Source organism: Melanerpes formicivorus, unplaced genomic scaffold, assembly GCF_026170545.1.
Source record: "Melanerpes formicivorus ecotype bairdi unplaced genomic scaffold, bMelFor1.0.p_v2 SCAF_20, whole genome shotgun sequence".
NCBI classification, from domain to species: Eukaryota; Metazoa; Chordata; class Aves; order Piciformes; family Picidae; genus Melanerpes; species Melanerpes formicivorus.
Genome location: NW_027142372.1, coordinates 10,107,501 through 10,130,878, shown reverse-complemented (window position 1 = coordinate 10,130,878; position 23,378 = coordinate 10,107,501). Strand labels below are relative to the sequence as shown.

At 52.8% G+C, this 23,378-nt stretch overlaps 2 protein-coding genes across 9 annotated transcripts in view; both read left to right on the top strand.

Annotated features, from left to right (window-relative positions):
• The window catches only part of ZC3H18 (zinc finger CCCH-type containing 18), a 62,294-nt gene extending 41,337 nt beyond the window's left edge, over nt 1-20,957 (top strand). For 6 of the 8 annotated variants that reach the window (XM_068150790.1, XM_068150789.1, XM_068150787.1 and 3 more), the window contains 10 exons: nt 1,266-1,466; nt 2,402-2,527; nt 4,707-4,808; nt 6,775-6,918; nt 8,651-8,803; nt 11,269-11,429; nt 12,214-12,413; nt 14,410-14,506; nt 17,417-17,513; nt 19,133-20,957. In XM_068150790.1, coding sequence (XP_068006891.1) covers nt 1,266-1,466; nt 2,402-2,527; nt 4,707-4,808; nt 6,775-6,918; nt 8,651-8,803; nt 11,269-11,429; nt 12,214-12,413; nt 14,410-14,506; nt 17,417-17,513; nt 19,133-19,331 — 1,480 coding nt within the window. In that variant the 3' untranslated portion in view covers nt 19,332-20,957. The remainder of the gene's footprint in view (nt 1-1,265; nt 1,467-2,401; nt 2,528-4,706; nt 4,809-6,774; nt 6,919-8,650; nt 8,804-11,268; nt 11,430-12,213; nt 12,414-14,409; nt 14,507-17,416; nt 17,514-19,132) is intronic. The other 2 variants (XM_068150788.1, XM_068150786.1) reach the window with 1 other exon arrangement.
• IL17C (interleukin 17C) overlaps nt 20,100-23,378 on the top strand; it is a 7,070-nt gene continuing 3,791 nt past the window's right edge. Inside the window, exons 1-2 of the mRNA XM_068150911.1 lie at nt 20,100-20,137; nt 22,322-22,424. Coding sequence (XP_068007012.1) covers nt 20,100-20,137; nt 22,322-22,424 — 141 coding nt within the window. The remainder of the gene's footprint in view (nt 20,138-22,321; nt 22,425-23,378) is intronic.

Here is a 23,378-nt window from a genome sequence, read left to right as displayed (position 1 = left end):
GGTGTCGTGGCAGGGAACAGTCCAGAGGATTATTAGAAGGCTTGGAGGTTGCTTTTTTATCTCAGAAGGTAGAGGAAGTTGGATGGGGAGTGGCTGCTTCAGTGTGACTAATGGGGTGGTACTGGCTGAAGCCAGCATTGGAAGGTGCCTTTCTTCCCCCAATTCCCAGAGCAAGAAGGTTCAGTTATTTTGAGAGAAGGAATAAACACCTCATTGTGCTGGTAATTGGAGTGTGGTTCACTTCAAACAAGCACAAACTCTGCCTGAAACCTGAGGGTGAAGGTTCTGAGCAGGTAATTGAACAGTTGCTGTGCAGGCTGGAGTAAAGCAGAGGAATCACCCATGGGTAATGGAGGTAATAAAGTCTGGGGCTGAAGAAACTCAGCCTGGAGTACTTCAGGAACTCTCTGATCAGAAGTTAGCCCTGAATTCGTCTGAGTGTTGCAGAAAAGGAGCAAAGGCCAGAGAAGCAAAGAAAAAGGGGAAATGCAACTTGGAAGGGAGGAGCTGGAGCTTATCTAAGCCTGCTTCAACCCATCTTCATGGTTGTCAACAACAGGGGAGCACATGCTCAGTGGGGTTTATGAGCAGCTGGAGAATAATATGGTGATCAAGCAGCCATCCTGAAGTGCTTTGTGCTCAGCTGATGAGGTCACCATCCCCTTTGCAAGGGTGAAAGCAGATCAGTGTGTCTTGGCTGTGGTGAGGCTTGTGGCAGGCCCTGGTGATGTTCTGATAAGGGAGCCAGAGGAGTCCTTCAGGCTGAATCCCTTCTCTTGGTGCCTGATAGGTGTTTCCAGCACTTTGCTGTAGGGAGATGATGTTTCAGATGCACACCCAAGTCTGTCCTCAGTCTCTAGCTCAGTTTAATGTTTTCATTACACTGGGGACTGCCTACCAGGTTTGGGTTGCTCCAGCTCTAGCTCCTTGGCATAGGGAAAGATAGGCTTCTTATTCCCTTCCCCTCTTAGATGTGCTTGTGTCTGCTCCTCGGAGGCCAGGAGCTGAAGCTGATGTCAGCTGCCAGGTCAGTGTGACAAAACAGTGGACAAATGTTTCAGATGCTGCTGGTCTGAGGGGCTTGCAGTCACTGATTGGCAAAAATGAGAGCTGTTCTCACCCCTCATCACCCCAAAAGGATGCTCGGGGGGAGGTTAAGAGCCAGGACTGGCACAAAGGAGGAATTTCCGAGATCTTTCCCTGGCCCTGTTGACCTTAGAGTGTTAAAAACATCCCAGCTGCTCAACTCCCTTTTTGCTTTCCAGCCGTCAGCCTGAGCCACCAAAGAAGGAGAAGGAAGCAACCACGATCACCACCACCCAGTCCAAGAGAGCAGATGAGTGGAAGGACCCTTGGCGCCGATCCAAGTCCCCCAAAAAGAAACTGGGGGTCTCTGTCTCTCCCAGCCGCGCGCGGAGGCGCCGGAAAACCTCTGCTTCTTCAGCATCTGCTTCTGGCTCCTCGAGGTGAGTGAAGGCCCAGAGTGTGTCACCTCCCAGCCTCCTCAGTGCAAGATGTTGGGATGTTAGGCAAAGCAGTTTAAGGCTTGCTGCTCAGCAGCATGCAGGGCATGAGATGGAAGCTAAAAGGGGGTCCTCTGAAAAGTCACCGTTCAGAGGAATTAGACTTGAAGCAATCCAGATGATTAGTAGCTCACCTAGGTGATAACCAACATTGATAGGAGAAGGAAGAAGTGGAAGCTGTGAAACTGGAGCCTCTTTGCTCCAGGAGTGCTGGGGGGATGAGGTGATCCACTCCAGGAAGAGTGTGCCAGTGCTACTGGGGGGAAAATGTGGGTGTGGAGGCTTGGCAGAGCTGTGGAAGGCTGCAGTGGAGCTCTGAAACCAGCTTGTGTGAACTGAAAACCACCTCTCACAAAGATGTGCTATCAGTCTAGGAGGGTTGGATCCATTTTCATTAACTGCTTGAACTTGAAGCTCCTGAAAAGAGGGGGGGGGAAATTATCAGAGAGGAATGAGGAACACACAGAAGATATGGATCTAAAGAGCAAAGCCCTCCTGAAGCAGATACCTTTTCTTGCTGGGATCACTGCACCTGAGATTTCTCTGGTTTCTCATACCACTGTGACCCAACCTACCAGGGGATTGTCTGGTGAAAAGGTGTAAAATGGTGTGGAAGGAGTCCTCCAAAAGGGATGGAAGTCACTCCCCACCAGGAGGGGAGGCTGTTGAAAGGTGCAAAGGGGGCAACAACAATGGGATCCCCTCTGAAAGAAAATGCAGTACTGGAGAGGAATGGAGACCAAGGAGACAATAGAGTCCTGCCAGTCCACCAGGCAGAAGGCAGGTGGAGAATTTGGGAAGAGGGCACAGAAAACAAGACACCTTGGTCTCCAAGGGCTTCTCAAAGAGGTGCTAAGTGTTACTGTGTTCTCTTTCAGGTCCTCTTCTCGTTCATCCACCTACTCTGGTTCAGGTTCCTCACGGTCTCGTTCCAGATCATCTTCTTACAGCTCTTACTCTAGTCGCTCTTCAAGGCACAGCTCTTTCTCAGGCAGCAGGTCCAGGTAAGAGGAGGCTCAGGGGTGACCTCATTGCCCTCTACAACTACCTGAAGGATGGTTGTAGCCAGGAAGGGGTTCTTCTCCCAGGCAACCAGCACCAGAACAAGAGGACACAGTCTCAAGCTGTGCCAGGGGAAGTTTAGGCTGGAGGTGAGGAGAAAGTTCTTCACCGAGAGAGTCGTTCGTCATTGGGATGTGCTGCCCAGGGAGGTGGTGGAGTCCCCATCCCTGGAGGTGTTCAAGAGGGGATTGGATGTGGCACCTGGTGCCATGGTCTAGTCATGGGTCTGTGGTGACAGGTTGGACTCGATGATCCTTGAGGTCTCTTCCAACCTTGGCAATACCGTGATACTGTAATGGCTCCTTGGATTTGAAAGCAAGGATGTGCTGTGTTCCAAACACTTCCAAACAGCTGCTTTTGCTGCTGCTCAGAAGCAGGCAGACAACTCTTGAGCTAAAACATTGAAACCAGTGGAGGGAAACGCACAGCAGCCACCACTTTGGGTTGCTGAATGAAGCAGACACATCAGCCACCCCCTCCCCTCCCTAGTACCCCCCCCGGCACGAGTTCCATGCTGTTGTGGCTGGGCTGTTTCCCATGCCTGCAGTAGCTGAGTAGATGTAGGAACCTGGCTGGGATTCATGTTGCCATCATTTGCATTTTCTGATTGGAAGAAGTTACTGGCATCTCATTTCTGCTGCACTGGAATTTCTATTTCAAGAGGCAAATCACATTTCTTTATTAAAGCAGCTGCAGCTTGTGATAGTCCTGACACTTCAAAGTAGCAATTCTGTGTCCCATGCTGATTAAACAGCAGCATGATTATTACCCTGCCACTTCCTTGCCCCTGCAGTTTCCCAAGTCTGGAATATGCATAGTAGGAGAACTGGCTCCTCAGATAGGAGCTGAAATCACACAGTTACCCAGAGTGGATCATGCGGTTACAGGGAGCAAACAGTGGCCCTGGGAGAGGTGATTGCTCCTGGGGAAGGCTTGAGTGGGAGTTATCTCAACACAAGCACGTTGTGTGTTTCTAAGGAGCAAGCTGACCTTCCCTCATCCACCTCATTCCTGCAGCACAATGGCAGGCATGGGTGACACACTTGGATTAGCATACCTTTGGTTGATGGTAGGAGGGAGAGCAACACCCAAGGGCCTAACTGTTCTTCAGAAGGCCACTCATTGAAGCCTCTGGCCTTCTGAAGTACAAGGCTGCAACACGGGGACTCCCACTCTTGGCACGGGGGTGAATCACTTGAACACCAGCATCTGGTGTTGCCTCTTTGGTCAGTCTTGCTCTCAGGACACAGCTGTTGCCTTTTAACAAGGTTTGATACACTCCACAGGGTTTTCCTCCTTGTGCTCCAGAAGGTACAGATACCAGCCAGATGTGATTTTGAGTCTTCCTCCCAAGATATTTGTTTGTTGGGGGCTTTTTCCCTGCTTCTTAAAGGATAAATTGTGTCAGGAATTAAACAAAGCAGGTTGAAACAAAGTCCTACTTGCTTTGCTGTAAGGAGAGAACACAGAATAGGGAGGATGCCTCAGAGGTGTTGGTGTGGAATACTTGAGAGTGACTCTCTTGCAGGCAAACTTACTCTTTCCTTTTGTTTTCTACTTCTGCCTCTGCTCTGGTCAGAGAAGTTGGTGTCATTGAGTAGAGTCTCAATATGAAACCAGGATAAGCTCACACCTACAAGGATTACAGCTTGTACAGCTCCTGGGATGCTGTCACTAGCTGAAGAAGGCTGGCTAAACACACCAAAAACCTTCTGCAGTCCCAGAACCAAGTGATCATAGAATCATAAAGTCAGCTGGAAAAGATCTTTAAGATCATTGAGTCCAACCGTTATCTAACTAACAGGAGTCTGCAGTCTCCTCACAAGACCTGTTCTTCAGGCCCTTCACCAGCTTCATTGCCTTTCTCTGGGCCTGCTCCAGCGCCTCTTGGAGTAAGGGCCCCAAAACTGAACCCAGTACTCAAGCTGTGGCCTCACCAGTGCTCAGTACAGGAGGACAATCACTTCCCTAGTCCTGCTGGTCACTCTATTGCATCCAAGCAGGATGCTGTTGGCCTTCCTGGCCACCTGGACACACACTGGGTCATGTTTAGCTGCTGTCCATCAACACCCCCAGGTCTTTCTCTGCTTGGCAACTTTCTAATGTGTCTTTCCTCCCTAGGTCAAGGTCTTTCTCATCTTCACCCTCTCCTTCTCCAACACCGTCTCCGCACAAGCCGCTCCTGAAGGCTAAAGGGGATTTACTACCACCTGTTGGGAAAGGGTAAGGCTTCAGCTCCAGTTTGGTAGAATGGTGCAAAAGAATGCTCCAAACTGGCCTAATCTTTGAGTCAGACCCTCCTGACCTGGTTCACAGTGTAAGGAAGAAATGGCAGATGCAAATTGTGACCTGCTTAGCTTTGCATGTTTAGTGAACCAATGAAGCTTCTGCTTACTGAGTCCACTGTGTGGTTATCCTCAAATGCAGAAAATCATTTAGGTTGGAAAGAAAGACATAAGATGCAGCCCAGCCATTAACCCAACACCACCAAGCCCACCACTAAACCATGTCCCTCAAAGACCCCCCCATCATATATCAGTATATAAACACATGCATGATTTACTGTACACATTCTGAGCTATGACTGAAGTTTAATTCGTTCCTCTCCTGTGGCTTCAGTTAGCACACAGCCTTGGGAGCCAGAAATGGTTAACATCACCTACTGTGGAGACAAGTTAAAACAGTGTTGTGGCTATGAAACTGTCTGTTTAGGGCAGACTATACCAGCACTCCTGCTCTTCTGAATCCTTGAAGTTGCTATTTCACAAATGCAGTCAATGACGGCTACGTTGGAGGGTGACACAACACTGTAGTGATGTCACCTCCTTTAAAGTGACCTGCAACTAAATTGCACCATGGGAATGCCCCTTTATTCTCCAGAATATGGGACAATCCCCTTTGCCACACTTTGGGACCTTACTGGCCTGCTCTGGGGGGGGATTGTCATTTTCTTACACCATTTAAGGACACGCCGTCTGCCTCCAGTCATGTCTTTACACCCTTTTAGTGCTGCTGGGGTGGTAACACATGACAGCAGCCTGCACTGGCATGAGGATTATTCTCACTGTGTGATGTTGAATACACTTAATCCTGTGTTCTGCAGGGGATGAATTAATATTCTGATGATACTATTCAGGGGGTGATTAATAAGCACGAAGGGAGGAATTAACAACCTCTATTTCTGCACACAGGTAGCCACCTCCTCCCCAATTAAGAGGAGATGTGAGTGGGGATTTTGAGCAGTAACCAGTTATTAGAACAGAGGTTGGAGTGCTTTGAGCCCTGAAGTGAGAACCACTGAAGAGCCAAATCCTTTCCTGTCTCATGTAGTGGCTAATAGATAGTCACCAAACCATTGTGTAGTGGGCTTGGTGTCACCTGTTAAGTGTTCTGCTGGGTGACACAAGCCAAGGGATGGGTTCAGGTGACACTGACACACACACACAGACTTTTGCACCCTGGTAATCCAGGTTAGGGAGTGGAGGAGGGGAAAAAACTGCATTTTGACATAAACTGTGTGCATTTGATTCTGAAGTGACTGGCACATTTTAAGTAGGTGTTTGTCTTTGGGGGTAAAGATGATCACAATGTCCAGGCAGGTTTGGAATCTCTCCAGAGGAGACTGCACAGCCTCCCTGGGCAGCCTACTCCAGGGCTCTAGCACCCTCACACCAAAGAGGTTTCTCCTCATTTTCACATGAAACCTCCTGGGTTCCAGTTTATGCTCACTGTTCCTTGTCCTGTCACTGGGCACCACTGAGAAGAGTCTGGCCCCATCCTCTTGCCCCCAACTTTAGCTCTTGATGAGCATTGAGCAGATCCCCTCTAAGGCTGCTGCCCTTCAGGCTCAACAGCCACAGGTGTCTCAGCCTTTCCTTCTCACAGAGATGCTCCAGGCCCTTCAGCATCTTCCTGGCCCTCTGTTGGGCTCTCTCCAGTAGTTCCCTGTCTTTCTTGAACTGGGGAGGCTAGAACTGGCCACAACACTCCAGCTGTGGCCTCACTCAGACATAGCTAGTAGTCTCCTTCAGGGGTCTCTCTGTTGTTTGACAATCCTTTGGTGAAATGTAATAATCACATCTATGTAATATTTAGTCCAGAACAAACACAAGCTTGCATTTCATTGCTCTGGAGAGTGTCTTGTGGTCTGGGCCTTTGGTCATGCATGTGAAAATGGTGACTTTTGTAGTGACAAATCTGTGAAGAAACTCGCTGCCCTTCCAGTCCCTCAGCCACTCACAAAGATCACAGCAGCTGCACCAGAGCCAACCAAACCAGGGGATAACCGAGAGGCCAGGAGGAAGGAACGGCAGACAAGGACCCCACCCAGGAGGTAAGAGAGCTGTGGGGTGCAGTGAGGCTTGGATCTCCTGGAAAATGGAACACATTTGGGGTTTCTCTCAGGACTACTAACTCCAGGAGTGCCAAACCTTTATAGGGCTCCTTTTTCTCTTGAAGGAGAAATCTGTTTCCTGGGGTAAGATGGAAATGGGAAGAGAAGGAAGGAGGTAGAAGTGAATCCTCAGCACGTGGCCTCTGAAAGGCTGGTTTGAGAGGACACAGGAGGTGGAATACATGAAATGTACCAAAAGACAGCATCTGCCATGACTGAAAAAAAGGAGGGGTGCTTGAGAGCTGCTGATAGTCAAAGCCACTCAGCAGGGAAACAGAGGTGTGTTAGGCCTGCAGAGCAGACCTGACATGTGGAGGATTAAGTTTTAGTGGTGGTGATGAGTTTGAACACTGTCCACTCTAAACATATGCCAGCGTGCAGGAGTTGTTTCTTTGTGTGGTTCCAGGAGCTGGTTCCTCAGCCTCCAGCTGGAGGAGAGGAGGGAAAGCTGCTACTTTCACTGTCCCCAGCACCCAATTTATTCTTTCTTCTCTCAGCTTCATCCTGTGTGACTAGGCTGGATGTTTCAAGTGTTTTCTGTGTGTCTTCTAACGCTTTGTTGTCTTTTCCTCCTCCTTTTTGCATTTGAAATGAGAGAGGCCTCTGATGGTTTTCAAACAAGGAGCACTTGTCTGTATTTAAATATGTTTACCAGGCTTAATCTGTTTGCACTGGCTTTGAAGACACTCCAGGATAAAAGCAGGTGGCAGTGTCTCTTCTTGGAGGTCCGTGGGGTACCTAAGCACTGCTCAAACTCAATCACACATCCTTCTTATGCCAGAAGTTATGAAATAGCAGTGGGGTTCCTGTGTGTCCAGTCTGGAAGCAGGAGTTTGGTGCATGGGGAGTGTATGTAATATAAGTGTCTGTTGGATGAGCACACAAGGAGAGTGTTTTATGCCTGAAGTAAGGCTTGTATATGGTTTTCTAGGATCAGTAGATGATGGGTTTTGTCACTGTGTTTTGAAGGTGGCTGTGGGTCTATTTTCCATTCAGATTTTCAGAGGCACTCAGAGTCAGTTCTTCATTGTACATCTCCTTTTCCTTCCCAGCAGCTCCAGAAAAGCCTGAGCTGAGCCCTTGTGTCTCTAGAGGTGAAAACTGACCACAACAGTTTCTTTTCTGCATCCATCTTAGCTTCCATTTCACTTCATTAATTAATAACAATAATTTTGGATGTCTTTGTCCACCTCCCCTTTTTCTTTGTGCCAGCCTTGTGGGTTTTTCATACTTAGCACCTACAGAAACCCCACAGCCCTGCACTCTCTTGCTGTGCAAGACAAAGCAACTCTCTTTACGTTAGCCCCAGTGTGTTAGTCACCCAAAAACACGTGTGTGATGGTGTGTACAGCCTGAAAGACAAGTTGGTCCCACTGTGTGATACAGTTAGCAGTTTTTTCTTTGTGGGAAGCATTTGCTGCTGGCATCAGTGGAGGATTAAAGGTGCTTTAGCTCATTCCGTGCCATTCACGAGCATTATTCAGCCGTGCACAAAACATTCACTCTTCAGGAAACCGCGCTGGGCACGGTAGAGAGGAGCAGCTGAAACCATTCGCTTTGCAAGGCCACACAGGCCGACAGCGCCATGCTCAGACTGTCCCTAAACAGCTCCTTCCACCCCCATTCCCCATGGGAGCACAGCGAGGTGAGGATGTTGTTTGGTGCCTTGCAGGCGAACCATCAGCGGCAGCATCAGCGGCAGCGCCAGCAGCTACAGCGGCTCCAGTTCCCGATCTAGGTCCTTGTCTCGGTCTCTCTCGAGATCTCATTCCAGATCTTCGTCTGCCTCAGTCTCCCACTCCCCATCTGGGTCCAGGAAATCCAGGTACAGCCTCAATGTTTCATAACCTTTGCTGAAGTAGGAGCAGAATTTAACTCTTCTCAACTGTTGTGGTTTCTTGCAGCTAAATCTTTGTTTCACCTCGGTTATCAGAAGCTGTAGGTAGCTAGGATGTGGAAGGGGGTTGTTTTTGTGTGGTGTTGGAAGTCCTGAGGCCTGAATCATGTGATCTTGGAAGTCCTCACTCCTGAATCATGACAGTAGTACAATGTTGGTAGTGTCCTCATGGCTTATTCAAGGAAATAACCCATCCTGTCTGCAGAACTGCCCATTTTCACCTTAATTACCACCAAAACATGGCCTTAAGGCCGGGGTCATCCCACATGCTAATCTGTTTACAAGTATAGTTTCAGGCTATGGAGCTTTGCTCTTCTAAACCTCTATTCAGGTTATGGTACATCCTTAAGGGAAGAGGCTTGGCCTGTCAGGAGAGGCAGAAAAAGCCCAGCTGGCAAAGTTGCATGGCCAGTCCCTTCATGTTTAGCCCCAGGTGGCTACTTACGTGGCTGTTAGTCTGTGGGATTTCTGAACTACTAACTCCCTGCAGTCAGGGGACATGAAATAAACCTCTTCCAAGTCCTCCCTTTGGAGGCTTTCACATCTCTTTGAACCCAGGAATCCCTGAGACCTCAGAAACAGCCGTGAGATGCTGCATTCCCTCTGTGACAGTGATTGAAAAGCAGGCCTGTAGTGTAAAATTAGTGGATTAAGTAGGACTTGGCTTTGACCAGGGATAATTCCACCTCCCTGAGCTCCCTGAAACTCCCAGATTCAACATCCGCGTTATTTTACCTTCATACAAACTTGTTTACGACGTGCTTGTCACATTCATCAGATCAGGCAGGGGTGAGGCAAGAGGTGCAGGGAGCATGTTGGCCCTGGGCTGCCCTATGAGGCCTGAGAGGAGAGGATGGGATGAGTTTCTTGCAGGTGTTGCATGTGTAGCACTTGGGACCACGCTTGCCACTGGGAAACATAAGAAATGGAGTGTGTGCCCAAACCAGCTTTGCTGCCACAACCTTGTAGCCAGGAGCTTCCCTGCAGAAGGATTTTCTGGCTTATCCAGTCACCATTGCAACAGTCTATGGACCTCTCCAAACTCTGTCAGGATGCCAGGAGATAGAGACTTGGCAGCTGGTTCCAGGCTGCTGAAGCTGCCACAGCCTGTTTGGTCATTTGCAAGCCAGCTTCCAGCAAGTGAGCTTGGAGCTTATGTCATTGTTTAGCCTGGAGATAAGGAGACTAAGGGGAGACCTTCTGGCTCTCTACAGCTCCCTGACAGGAGGTTGGAGGCAGGGTGGGGGGGGTGTCAGTCTCTTCTCCCAAAGAACGAAACGTAGGACAAGAGGAAAGAGCCTCAAGTTGTGCCATAGGAGGTTCAGCTTGGAGATGAAGAGCAATTTCTTCCCTTGAGGGTTGTCAAGGCCTGGACTTAGGCTGCCCAGGACAGTAGTGGAGTCCACATCCCTGGAGAGGTTTCACAGCTGTGGAGATGTAGTGCTGAGGTGTAGTGGTGACCTGGCATTGCTGGGTGAATGGTTGGACTCCATGATCTGAAAGGTCTTTTCCAACCAGAGTGATTCTAGGATTATCAGATATATCAGCATGTGCATCCTGCAGACTGGCAGCTAGGCTCTCCTGTACCCCATGGATGCTGGGCAGAAGCTTTGGGCTGCAGGGCTCTAGGGCTTTCAAAACCTCCATGAATCCATAGGTGCCAAACAACAAAAGCATTGCCGGGGAACCTTTGACCTGAGCTGTGACACTGACCTGTGATAACACACACCCTGCTTTCACTCTTTGTTTATCTGGGGGAATGGTGACCTCTACATGGTGCCTTAATCCCATTTATAAACAAACAGATAGATACAGAAAACAGATAGATACAGAAAACAGATAGATACAGAAAACAGATAGATACAGAAAACAGATAGATACAGAAAACAGATAGATACAGAAAACAGATAGATACAGAAAACAGATAGATACAGAAAACAGATAGATACAGAAAACAGATAGATACAGAAAACAGATAGATAGATACAGAATTAACCAGGTTGGAAAAGACCTTTGAGATCAAGAGGTCCAACCTATCACCCAACACCATCTAATCAACTAAACCATGGCACCAAGTGCCTCATCCAGTCTCTTCTTAAACACCTCCAGTGATGGTGACTCCACCACCTCCCTGGGCAGCCCATTCCAATGGCCAATCACTCATTCTGTGAAGAATCTCTTCCTAGCATCCAGGAGCACTTTGTACACCTGAGTCTAGCAGGTTTTGGTGGGGGTCACTACCATCCACACCCCAGGAGGCTCAGCCTTTGTCTCCTCCTGGTTCCTGCCTGTGTTGGCAGCTTTCTGACTCCCCAGGCACACAAAGGAGCAAAGGGTGTCTGTCTGGTCACTGCTGCATTCCTGACTGTAACGAGGCTGTTGGCTCTTGGCAGGTCCCTGAGTGTGAGCAGCGTCTCCTCCGTCTCCAGTGCCTCCTCCAGCAGCAGCTCTGTGCGCAGCGCCGACTCCGAGGACATGTACGCGGACTTGGCCAGTCCTGTCTCCTCTGCCAGCTCCCGCTCCCCAACCCCAGCCCAGCAGAAGAAAGGTAGAGGTACCTGCTTGGGGAGCTTCCTCCTTCATGGAAAAGAAGGGAGAGGGAGCTCAGATCTGTGCACAGCTTGGTCAGTGGTACTGTGGGCTCCAGGAAAGTTGTCTGAGGTGTCTTTGGCTGGCGTAGACCAGGGGAGCTCAGAGGCTTCACCTAAGGAGGCTGTGGAACAGATACACATTTGCATCCTTGTGCCTCTGGGTGTAAAGATGCCTTTTCCTCTCTGGAAGTTGTGCTTGGTGCTCCCTTTCATACCTTGTTCTTTCACCCTTGTAAGGTGTCTTCGGGACAGCTGCAGTATCATCTTGTTCTCCCTCTTTTTAGACCACAGCAGATCTGGCAGCAAGAGCCTTTTGCTCTTCCTGCTTTCCTGAATCTTTTAACCTTGGAACCATGTGCTTTGCTAACTGGTGTGGGCTTCTCTACACTCTGGAGCAGCACCTTCTTGCCCTGTCTTCCAAAGTGCATCTCAGAGGCATTGTGGAGTTCCCAAGCTCTGGAAGAGTTTGAAAGCTGAGGGGGGCAGCTTTGGTGGTGCTGAGGGATGTGGTTTAGTGGTAACCTGGCAGTGCTGGCTTAACAGTTGGACTTGATCTGAAAGGTCTCTTCCAACCAAAATCATTCTGTGGTCTTCCCAGTCATGAAATCGTGTGGCTCCTCAAAGCAGGCCAGCTGGGCGCTCTACCGTGGGGAGCTGGGCAGGAGCTGTGGGCTGTAGGACTCCAGAGGGAGAAGGCAGATGAAAGGAAGTGGTGGCAAGTTGCTGCATCTACTCTGTTTTCCACAGGAAAGTCAAAAAAAGAAGACAGTGCTAAAGAGGAGAAGCGGAAACGGGAAGTGCCCCCTCAGCTCCTGAAAGCAGCCAAGCCCACCCAGGGGGGCAAATCACAGCAGCTCCTCCAGAGCCAGCAGCCCTCAGCCCCCCAGACTCAGCAAGGGGGAGGCTTCAGTGCTCACAAAGAGATCAAACTGACACTGTTGAATAAGGTGAGAGGTGGAGTTGGTGTAGTTTCCTCCCCTTTGAGAGTCCAAGGAACAAATAGTCCCTCACCCCAGGAAGGACACTGAGGTGCTGGAGCCTGTCCAGAGAAGGGCAATGAAACTGGTGAAGGGCCTAGAGCACAAGTGTTGTGAGGAGCAGCTAGGCAACTGGGGTTGTTCAGAGTGGCTCCCTCCAACTCCCTGAAAGGAGGTTGGAGCTAGGTGGGGGTTGGTCACTTCTCCCATGGAAAGCAGCAACAGGACAAGAGGAAATGGCCTCAAGTTGCGCCAGGGGAGGTTTAAGTTGGAGAGGAGGAACAATTTCTTGGCCAAAAAAGGGAGAGTTGTCAAGGCCTGGAGCAGGCTCCCTAGGGCAGTGGTGGAGTCCCCATCCCTGGATGGGTTTCAAAGCCAGGGATATGTGGTGCTAAGGGACATGGTTTAGTGGTGACCTGGCAGTGCTGGCTTAGCGGTTGGACTTGACGATCTTAAAGGTCTCTTCCAACCAAAACAATTCCATGATCCTATGGGATGGATACTGGGGCTCAGGGCTGGCAGAGGGGGAGCTTCAGGCTTCATGCTGTCGGGATGAGCTCAGCTGCAGCTGGGATTGAAGGGTGGCAGACAGAACCAGTCTGGCAGCACACACCCTGTGGTGGCTCGAGTTTGGGACTGTGTTGGCGGCTCCCCTGGGGCACATTCCTCCCCAGCTTCAAGGGCTCTTCCCCGCTTGCTAGAAGGCTGCAGCCGGAGCCCAGAGGCCGAGACAGCCCCACATGCTGCTGGGGCCTTGCTCACTCCCTGCACACTTCCAAGCAAGCTCTCCTCCCACCTCCCACGCCAGAGCAACCTGCTGACGAGTCATAACTGAGTCAGGAGGTAAAAGTGGCCACGGCCTCGCCTCTCTGGGGTGCCTGCCACCAGCCACGCTTTCCGCCGGCAGCTCGGCTCTTGACAGCTGAGCCCGGTGCCCCACTTGGGTGCCTTCAGCTGAGATTACAGCCCAGATCATGTGGGAGAACGTGACCTCGTGGGGTTTTGTTGCCCCAGCAGGGTGTTGGCCCCCGTCACGTGGGTGGGTTCCTGTTTTTGAAGCGTTAAATGGGTTTTTTTTCCCTGACAGTCCGAATTCCCCGCTGCAGTCTCAAGGCCACAGGTTTCTCTACTTCCCTGTGCTATGACGTGAGGTGCCTTTATCAGGTCTCTGAAGCATGCTGGTGGGGAGGAGAATGAATTGCACATAACTACCAGCTGGCACGGTCGGCTCCTGGCAGCAGGCACAGCTCCACATGCTGTGACATATGCTATCCTTGGTGCTGCTGAAGGCAAGCTCTGCAAAGCGCTGCTCTTCTCCTTTAGTTGGCCCTGATGAAAGCAAAGGAGCATTAACCCCCGTGCAGAGGATGGTGCTGTTTCCTCGTGGCAGAGGAATGACACAGTGCTCTTTAGTCTGGAGAAGAGGAGACTGAGAGGGGGTTTAACAAGTGTTTATAAATATCTGAGGGCTGGGTGTGAAGAGGGAAGGGAGAGGCTCGGCTCAGTTGCACCCTGTGATAGGACAAGGGGCAGTGGGTAGAAACTACAACATGGGAGGTTCCACCTCAACATGAGGAGGAACTTCTTCACTGTGAGGGTCATAGAGCACTGGAGCAGTCTCCCCAGAGAGGTTGTGGAGCCTCCTTCTCTGGAGGCTTTCAAGACCTGCCTGGATGTGCTCCTGTGTGACCTGTACTGGATCTGCGGCCGTGCTCTGGCAGGGGGTTGGACTCTGTGCTCTCTGGAGGTCCCTCCCCACCCCTAGGATCCTGTGACCCTGTGATAGTTGGGACTGGAGTGTGAAAAGGGTTGAACATCGTCATGCTCAGACCAGGAGGGTTGAACATCGTGATGCTCAGAACAGGAGTTTTGAGCATCATAGGTCAGAGTAAACATCTCTGCCTGCTTCCCTGCCCAGAGGGAAGTGGCTGCTCAGCTCCCGTTGTGTGTTTCAATTCCCTGGCAGGCAGGTGACAAAGGAAGCAGGAAGAGATACGAGCCGGCAGACAAAGACAGGCCGACCTCTCCTCCGGCCAAGAGGGCGAACACGTCACCTGACAGAGGTGAGGCATCACCCAGCCCTGGCTGGCTTCCTGCTCTGCTGCTCCGCTGACAGGTGTCCTGGGAAAGTCTCTGCTGCAAGAGTCCACTCACTGGAGAGGTTAATTGCAGCCATTCTCCTTCCAAAACCTCAGAGGGTGCGATTGCCAGCAGATAAGGCCTCTGGCCTGGCTGGCCTGCTGCGAAACACACGCTGGAGGTGAGGCACTCCAGCAGGTGAGGTCAGCCCTGGGCAGACCAAGCCCAGCCTTGCCTTAGCTGTCTTGTGGTGCATGTTGTGAGGACCTTGGCTCCACTGTGTCTGTGTAAATCCTCTGCAAAAAAAAAAGCCAACAAACCACCCCAACCATCCTCACTTTGAAGACACAGCCTGCTCACCTCTGCTGTAGGTACAGTGGCCTCCTGTCCTCCACTGACTTCACTGGAGGTGGTTCTGGAACTCATAAGGTTTTCTTTTACTGCATCCCCTCACTACACCACCCTAACACTGCAGCCCTTCACTCACTGGGCTAGAGCATGTCCAGAGAAGGGCAGTGAAGCTGGTGAAGTGTCTGGAGAGCCAGGTCTGGTGAGGAGCAGCTGAGATGACTGGGATTGCTCAGCCTGGAGAAAAGGAGGCCGAGGGGAGACCTTGTGGCTCTCTACGACTCCCTGAAAGGAGGTTGGAGCTAGATGGGAGTCAGTCTCTTCTCCCAAAGAACAAGTGATAGGACAAGAGGAGACAGCCTCAGATTGCCTGAGGGGGAGGTTTAGGTTGAAGATGAAACTTCTCTGAAAGTGTTCTCCAGCCCTGGAACAGGCTGCCCAGGGAGGTGGTTGAATCCCCATCCCTGGAGGTGTTGAAAAGCCTCAGATGCGGTGCTCTGGGACACGGTTTAGCATCAGACTTGGTGTGTTTAGGGAATGGTTGGACTGAATGATCTTAAAGGCCTTTTCCAACTAAAACAATTCTATGACTCTATCCCAGGGTCTTCTGTGCCTCCCATTTCAGTGCATCCTGAGGGATCCTGACTCCTCCTGACTGACAGGCTTGTGGCAGTGCTTAGAAAGGGAGCGTGGGATGGCTGCAGGGTGGATGGCTCCATCCCAAGGCTCCAGGATGGATGCAATAATTGGCTGGATCACCCATCCTGTGAAATGAGATGATTTCCCCACTGGAGTGTGGCACAATCTGATCTGCCCCATATGCTTGGGAAGACAACGGGCTTTCCAAGTGTCTGCATCCTCAGCTGAGGAGTCACCACCTTGGAAAACTGAGCTGGCATCGAGAGGGACCCAGATGCCACACACACTCCAGCCTCTGCTGTGGCTGCTGAAAAACAAGGGGGGGGACACCAGAGGAGCAGGTTTAGGGGTGAGCAGAGATGCCTGGCTCTGACGTTGGAGCCAGCAGTGACACATGATGTTGTTTTCCCTCCTGTCTCAGCTGTAGGTGTATCTTGTTGACTCTGGGAGCCAGCCAGAAGCAAATTTCTGTGCTACCAGACCCAGTTGCATTCAAGTCCTGCAAAGGCAGAGGGGAAGGGACTGGGTGAGGTGGAAGTTCACTGGGATCTAGTTCACAGCTTCTGGTAGGCTGCAGGCAGATGAATGGGGCCACCATCACACCATGCTGAGCCTAGAGATGCCTGAATGGAGACCTGATTCTAAACTGTATTTGTTGTCTCTGTGTTCTGCAGCAGTTTCAAGCAGTGGCAAATGGGACACGGGCCCTGAAGGCCACTCAGCCTCACCTCCCATTGGCAAATGAGCCCTTGATTGAATTGGAACTGAGCAGGAGGCTCAGGATAAGAAAGATGAGGATGGTCTTTATAGCAGGGCCTGTTGTGACAGGACAAGGGGTGATGGGTTCAAACTGACAGAGGAGGTTTAGACTGGATAGAAGGAAGAAATACTTTATGCTGAGAGTGATCAGTCACTGGGCCAGGTTGCCCAGAGAGGTGGGAGATGTCCCATGCTTGGTGCCATCCCAGGCCAGGTTGTCTGGGGCTCTGAGCAACCTGCTCCAGTTACAGATGTCCCTGCTGACTGCAGGGGGGTTACACTAGATGACCTTTAAAGCTCTCTCCCACTCCCAACTATTCCATAATTCCAAGAGGCAATCTCCAGCATGCAGCCAGTGCTCCAGCACAAAGCTGGTTGGTGTTTGTGCACTGAGTCCAGCTCCCCTCTTCTGTAACCTTGCTGAGATCAGATCTTCAGGTTTAGCTACCACTGGGGCAGCAGCAGTTGGGAAACCCACTGCAGCAAAGCTGGCTGCTGCTGCAGGACCCCAGTGGGCTTCCCACCTCTCTGAGTCCCCATGGCAGCTCCATCCGCGCAGGGCTCGAGGGTTCAGTGCACGCTGCACAAACGCAGGGTGATGCTGCACAAACACACACAGGGATGATGCTGCTGCCTGTGGGCTGCTCCCAGCTGGCTCTGAAAGCAGCAGAGCTGCACTCACCCAGCACTCTCTAAACCAGACACCATTACCCAGCCAGCATGGAGCCAGCTTGGGTGCTGCTATGCCCATTGCACAGCACCTGTGATTGCTGGGGATGATGGAGCCCTGACTCAAGCTGTGAGAGCTGGCCCTGCCTTGAAGACTTTGCAAGCAAAGCAAGAGCCAAAAGTGTGGTTGAGGATCCTTGTTCCAGCAGCCCAGAGGCGAGAAGAGGGCTGGGACAGCTCCCATAGGTGATGTTTTGTACAGCTGGCCATGGGGCACAGCCTTGACTGTTTTCTGCCCCCTGTGAAGATGGGGAGCACAGCAGTAGGTTCCTTTTCTGGCTGCTGCTGGACTTGGCTTTTTGCTGGCAAGATTTGGTGGGTCTGAGAGAAAAAACCCTGCTGAGATGGTACAGAAGGCAAGAAAGCAAACTGTACCTTGGCAATGAGAAAGATGATCTCACCTTTTCTTTCCCTGATAGGCGCTCGAGATAGGAAGGCAGCTGGGAGACTCTCTTCACCCAAGCAAGAGCGACAGAGAGGCCAGAACCCCAAACCTACTCCTGCACAGACAGACAGGTCAGTGCCTGCTGCTTCTCGTGGGTCTCTAACGGGCCAGGCCGTGGCTCACACTTCTACAACCACTCAGTCCCTCCTCTTGGGGCAGCTCTGAGGCTCTCTGGCCACAGTTTCCAGTTGCCATGGAGGCAGAGCATGAGAGGAAGGACGCGAAGCTCCCTGGAGAGGAGCCAGAGATGCTCAGGGGTTCAGGTGGAAGCTGTTGCAACTCAGAAACAAGCAGGAGCCTGGAGTTTTTCCTGAGGTCAGTCCCAGCAAGAGGAGCCAGCTGGGTTAGGTCCAAGCTCAGTCATGCCAGTGCTTCTGCCTCTCACTAGCACAGCACAGAGAGTACAACCGCTTCACCCCACTGCTGAGCACCTCCTGGCACCTGCCTTGGTTGCTCAACTCCCTTTCTTCATAGCCTGGCATTCCCTCAGCTGCTCACTTTGTTGCTGGGGGATGTGCCCCCTGCACAGTGACTAGCCCTGGCTTTCCACCTCCTCTGGTGACAGGTGACCAGCTCGCAGCCCGTTTCTTGTCAGCCTGCACCCGCTGCCATGCTGGGAATATCCCACTGCAGAACTGGATGTGTGGATCCAGGGACCCTTGGGCTCTGTGCTCTGATCAAAGCCCTTTGGCTAAAGGGTGGTGGAGCACCTTCTGTGACACCTTCACTGGTCCTCCTTGCCTGCAGCCAGCCCATGCTGCTTTCCATTTCTCCAGTGTCATCTCTGAGGACCTCTGAGCAGATGGATGCAGCCCTGTCCCTGTGTTCTCAGCCAGGGCAGTGGTGGAGTCCCCATTCCTGGAGGGGTTTCAAAGCCATGCAGATGTGGTGCTGAGGGACGTGGTTTAGTGGTGACCTGGCAGTGCTGGGTTAACTGTTGAACTCAATGTCCTCAGAAGTCCCTTGCAAGCAAAACAATTCTAGGATTGGAGACCGTGGGGACTCTCCAGCTCACCCATGCTGCTCTGCTCCCTTTGCTTACATGACCATGAGCTCCCATGCACATGTACACCCCCCAGCAGGCTGCTCAAAATGGCCACCCCAGTCCTGTGGGGTCACTGTCACGGTGGTCATGAGATCTTGTACTATTTCAACCAGTTTTCCAACTCCAGACCTTGCATCTGGAGCAGCGGTGACTTTAAACTGGAGCAGGGTAGATTTAGGTTGGTTTGACAAGGCTCTAAGCAACCTGATCTAGGGGAGGATGTCCCTGCTTTCTGCAGGGGGGTTAGGCTAGATGACCTTTGGAGGACCTTTTCCGACCCAAACCACTCTGTGATTCTGCAAGAAGGAAGTTCTTCACAAGGAGAGCAGTACAGCACTGGAACAGGCTGCCCAGGGCTGTGGCTGAAGCCCCATCCCTGGAGACATTCAAGATCAGGCTCGATGTGTCCCTGGGCAGCCTGATCTAGATGGAGGCGCCCCTGCTGCCTGCAGGGGGTGTGGACAAGATGCCCTTTGAGAGGGTCCCTTGCAGTCTGCGACTCTCAAGCCTGTTCTCTTCCACCCTCGCTCCGAGCGATGCTTTCCACGGCGGCAGGCACCCCGGGGGTTCGCTGGGTTTGCTTCTGCCCTGACTGGGTTTGTTTCCACCCTCACCACCTCCTCTCCCTCCTTGCCTCCCTGCCAGGAAGCGCCAGCTGTCACCTCAGTCCAAGAGCTCCAGCAAGGTCACGAGCGTCCCGGGCAAAGCATCCGAGCCAGGCCCCCCGGGCGCCAAGGGGGCCAAATCCAGCACCCTGTCCCGGCGGGAGGAGCTCCTGAAGCAGCTGAAGGCGGTGGAAGACGCCATCGCCCGCAAGAGGGCCAAGATCCCGGGGAAAGTATAGTGGGCAGGGTGCTGAGCAGCCCTGCTCTGCCCCCCAGAGACTCTTCAGGTTTTTATAAATAGTCGACAAGCGGCCGCTTGGGATTTTGCAGTTCTGGCTGGTTTTGGCCGCCCTTCTTTTTAAGAAAAACAAAACAACAAAAAAAACCACCCCAGGAAAAAAAAAACAGCAACCAACCACACACAAAAAGAGAACCCAAACCACCCCCAGAGGGAGAGGTGGTCAGCTGGGACGCCTGCGACGGCCCGCTCCAGCTCCCCGGCCGCCGAGCGGGGCCAGCTCCTGCTGGGTGAACGGGGCCAGCTCCGGCTCCCCAGGGGCAAGTGGGGCCAGCTCCGGCTCCCCAGGGGCAAGTGGGGCCAGCAGCAGGTCCCAGTGATTGAGTGGGGCCAGTTCCAGCTGCTGACAGGAAACGGGGCCAGCTCCACTTCCCAACTGCTTGGCTCCTGATGATCGAGCAGGGCCTGCTCCGCTTCCCAGCAACGGCGTGGGGTGAGCAGGACTAGGTCCAGCTCCTGATGGTCATGCAGGGCCAGCATCTGATCATCTAGTGGGGCCAGCACTGGCTCCCAAGGGGCCAACTGGGCCAGCTTCAGCTCCCAAGGGGCAGGTGAGGAGGCCTGCTCCAGCTCCCAATGAGCACATGGGCCCTGCTCTCGCTCCCAGTGAGAAGGTGAATGGGGCCAGCTCCAGCTCCTCATGGGCTAGCAGGGCAGATCCAGCTCCCAATGGGCAGGTGAATGGGGCCAGGGCCAGCTCAAGCTCCCGATGGGTAAACTGGGCCAGGTCTGGCTGGTGATGGGCAGGTGAGTAGGGCCAGCTCCACCTCCCCACAGGCACATGGGGCCTGCTCCAGCTCGATGGGCAGGTGAACGGGGCCAAGTCCAGCTCCCAGAGATCAAGTGGGGCCAGCTCCAACTCCTCCCAATGGAGTTGGGGCCAGCTTTGCCTCCAAGGCTCCAGCAGGGCCAGCTCTGGCTCCTGATGGTGGAATGGGGCCAGCTGCAGCTACTGCTGCTGGAATGGGGCCAGCTCCTGAAGACTGAGTGCGGCAAGCTCCCAGCGACTGAAGAACACGGCCAGCTCCAGCTCCCGCCTGGCAAGCTGGTCCAGCCCTTGGCTCTGCTGGTACCAGTTCCATGTACATTCTGCACAGAGGCCTCCAGCCCCACCCACCGCTCTCCCCTGCTCCCCTCTCTCTGCCCCTCTCCTCGCTAACCTCCAGTTGTATCCTCCTAGTGAAGCCCCACTGTGTGTCGAGTGTCCTCAGCGCTGCAGTTCCATGGCCCGAGAGAGCCCAAACCTGCTGTGAACTGCTGGCCAACATCACCACCTTCCCCCACCCCCTGCCCTCCTACATACCCTCCCCCCAGGAGCAAAAATATATATATATATATATTCTTGACTAAAGTCTGGTTGGGAAGATGAACCTGTCTTTGATTTGAAGCATCACCTTGGGTTTTCAGTTGGTTGAGAAGCAGCCCAGAGGGTGTTGTGGGGGTGTCTGTTGAACCAGGAGGGTCCTTTTCCCTTTCATGGTTTTCTTTTCTTTTCATTTCTCCCCCCCCCCTCCCCCCCTTTTTTTTTTTTGAGGGATCTCCATGAAATAAAGTATTTTGATAACCACTTCTTCCTTTATTTCCTCTTCTCTCCACCCTCTTCCCTCCCCTCGGGGCCTGTCCCACTCTTATCTTTGGATCTTGCAGCTGTTTTTTGTCCCCTGTCCAACGTTTTCCCTGCTGCCCTCCAGCAGCTGCCTGGAACTGGAAGCGCTGCCTTATCGTTTAAGGGAGCACCAAAACCCCCTTGCTCTGAGTGCCTCTGACCCAGTCCTGCTGGAGGGTCTCCCTCATCATCACCTGCTCCTTACAGCCAGTGTTAAACCAGTATCCCACAGCTATTGAATGTCTGTGGGGCAAAGTCCCTGCCGGGGAGGGGTTCTGCAGCCTGGGCTGGTGGTGAGTTCACCCAGCACGATTTTGAGGTGTCTTGGAGCTCATCCAGACCTTTTGGGGGAAGTGATTTTATAGGGTCCCTGCCCCACATTTGCATGTCAGCATCTGGGTGCCCTGCCCCTGCCTCCCCAGGGTGTGTGACACCCCATAAAGTCACTGCCAAAATGGGTCCAAATCTCGTGTTCCCAGTACAGCAAAGTGGCTGTGTGTGGTCCTGCAGCCATGGAAAGCTGCTTTCAGCAGGCTTCCCTCACCTGTTCTGGTGCTCTCTGATGTACTGGGCTATACTGGGATGCTCTGGGAGCAGAGCCCAAGTCCTGCACCTCAAATATTCTTCACTGTGCACCCAAGGCGTTGAGTTGTGCTGGCAGGATGCTGTGGTCAGGGTCAGCCCCAAGCCTGACACTGAAATGGGGTTCAAGGAGCTCCTTGAAGGATTGGTGGGGGGATGTTTGTGACGTTCCTTGAGGGTTGGGGAGCTCCATATCCCCGTGTGGGAGGGGGAAAGAATACCTTGTCACCCCCAAACCACATCCTCCCCTTTGTGCTCAGCACCATCGCCTTAGCTTTGAGCCTTGGGCATCCCTCAGGACTGGACCAAGGAGCATCAGAGGTTTGGGGGGTGGTGAGTTTAGACACATCCCTTCAACCCTTTCCAGGGTTGCCCAACTTGGGATTTCTGCTCCAGCAGCCCCGTGTTCGTGATGGGTGATATCACCGCGGGGATTACGCAACGGGGCCATGGCCTGGGGCATGGAGATCTTCTCTCCATGGGTCTCAGGAGGTGGGCTGGTGGAAAGCGAGACGGGGCAACCTGTGCCCACTTTGGCAGGCACGAGGTGCCCTGGTCTCCCCTTCCACCAACCTCCCCCACCCCGCCCCCCAGCCTTCCCATGACCTCACCCATAACCCTGCCACAAGCTACACCCGTTCCCAGTCCATCAAAGCACCCGAACCGGTGGCCACCCACCCCCCCCGCGCTCTTCTTTATGACTCCATCTCCCTCAGCCCCCCTCGCCTGTTTGTTTCCTCCAGGAGGGATTCAAAAGCTAAAATTTCCGGGCTGGAATCCCGTCGAGAAGGAAGTAGCTCAGACTCCGTAGGGAGGAGGAAAGGCAACCAGAGCTGGAGTTTCCAGGTGTGTGTGTACATCACCTGCCCCTATATAAAAGGAGGAGGTGACTGAGGAGCTGCCACTTGGTCACCAGCATCCTTGGGGACGACAGGCTGGAAGGGACACCAAGCTCCTGCATTGTGCTCCGTTTGACACACACACCCCCCTCCGATGGTAACGTTAGGTTTAGCGAGGTGTGAGCGAGGTGGGACGGGGTCTGCTGGCAGTTGGGATGGGGGGAGAAGATGCCTGAGCAGGGGGCGGAGTGATTCATGCGAGAGAGGTGGTGAGGGTTGGGCACATACATGTCCAGAAGCTGTCCTCAAGTGGAGGAGTGGACACAAGAGAGGTGGTGGTTGCTGCTGGACACACACACGTCCACAGGCACGTGGAGGGGGTGTGTGTGCTGCTGGGTTTGTGTGTATGGGGGAGTGCACACACATGTCCACAGGCAGGTGGAGGGGGTGTGTGTGCTGCTGGGTTTGTGTGTGTATGGGGGAGTGCACACACATGTCCACAGGCACGTGGAGGGGGGGGTGTGTGCTGCTGGGTTTGTGTGTGTGTATGGGGGGGATGCACACACACGTCCACAGGCAGGTGGAGGGGGTGTTTGTGTGTGTGTGCATGGGGGGAAGGACACACACATCCACAAGCACATGGAGGGGGTGTTGGTGTGTGTGTGTGTGTATGAGGGGGATGGACACACACGTCCACAGGCACATGGAGGGGGTGTTTGTGTGTGTGCATGGGGGGATGGACACACACATGTCCACAGGCAGGTGGAGGGGGTGTTTGGGTGTGTGCATGGGGGGATGGACACACACATGCCCACAGGCACATGGAGGGGGGGGTGTGTGTGTGTGTATGGGGGATGGACACACACATGCCCACAGGCACGTGGAGGGTGTGTTTGTGTGTGTGTATGGGGGATGGACACACACATGTCCACAGGCACGTGGAGGTGTGTGTGTGTGTGCT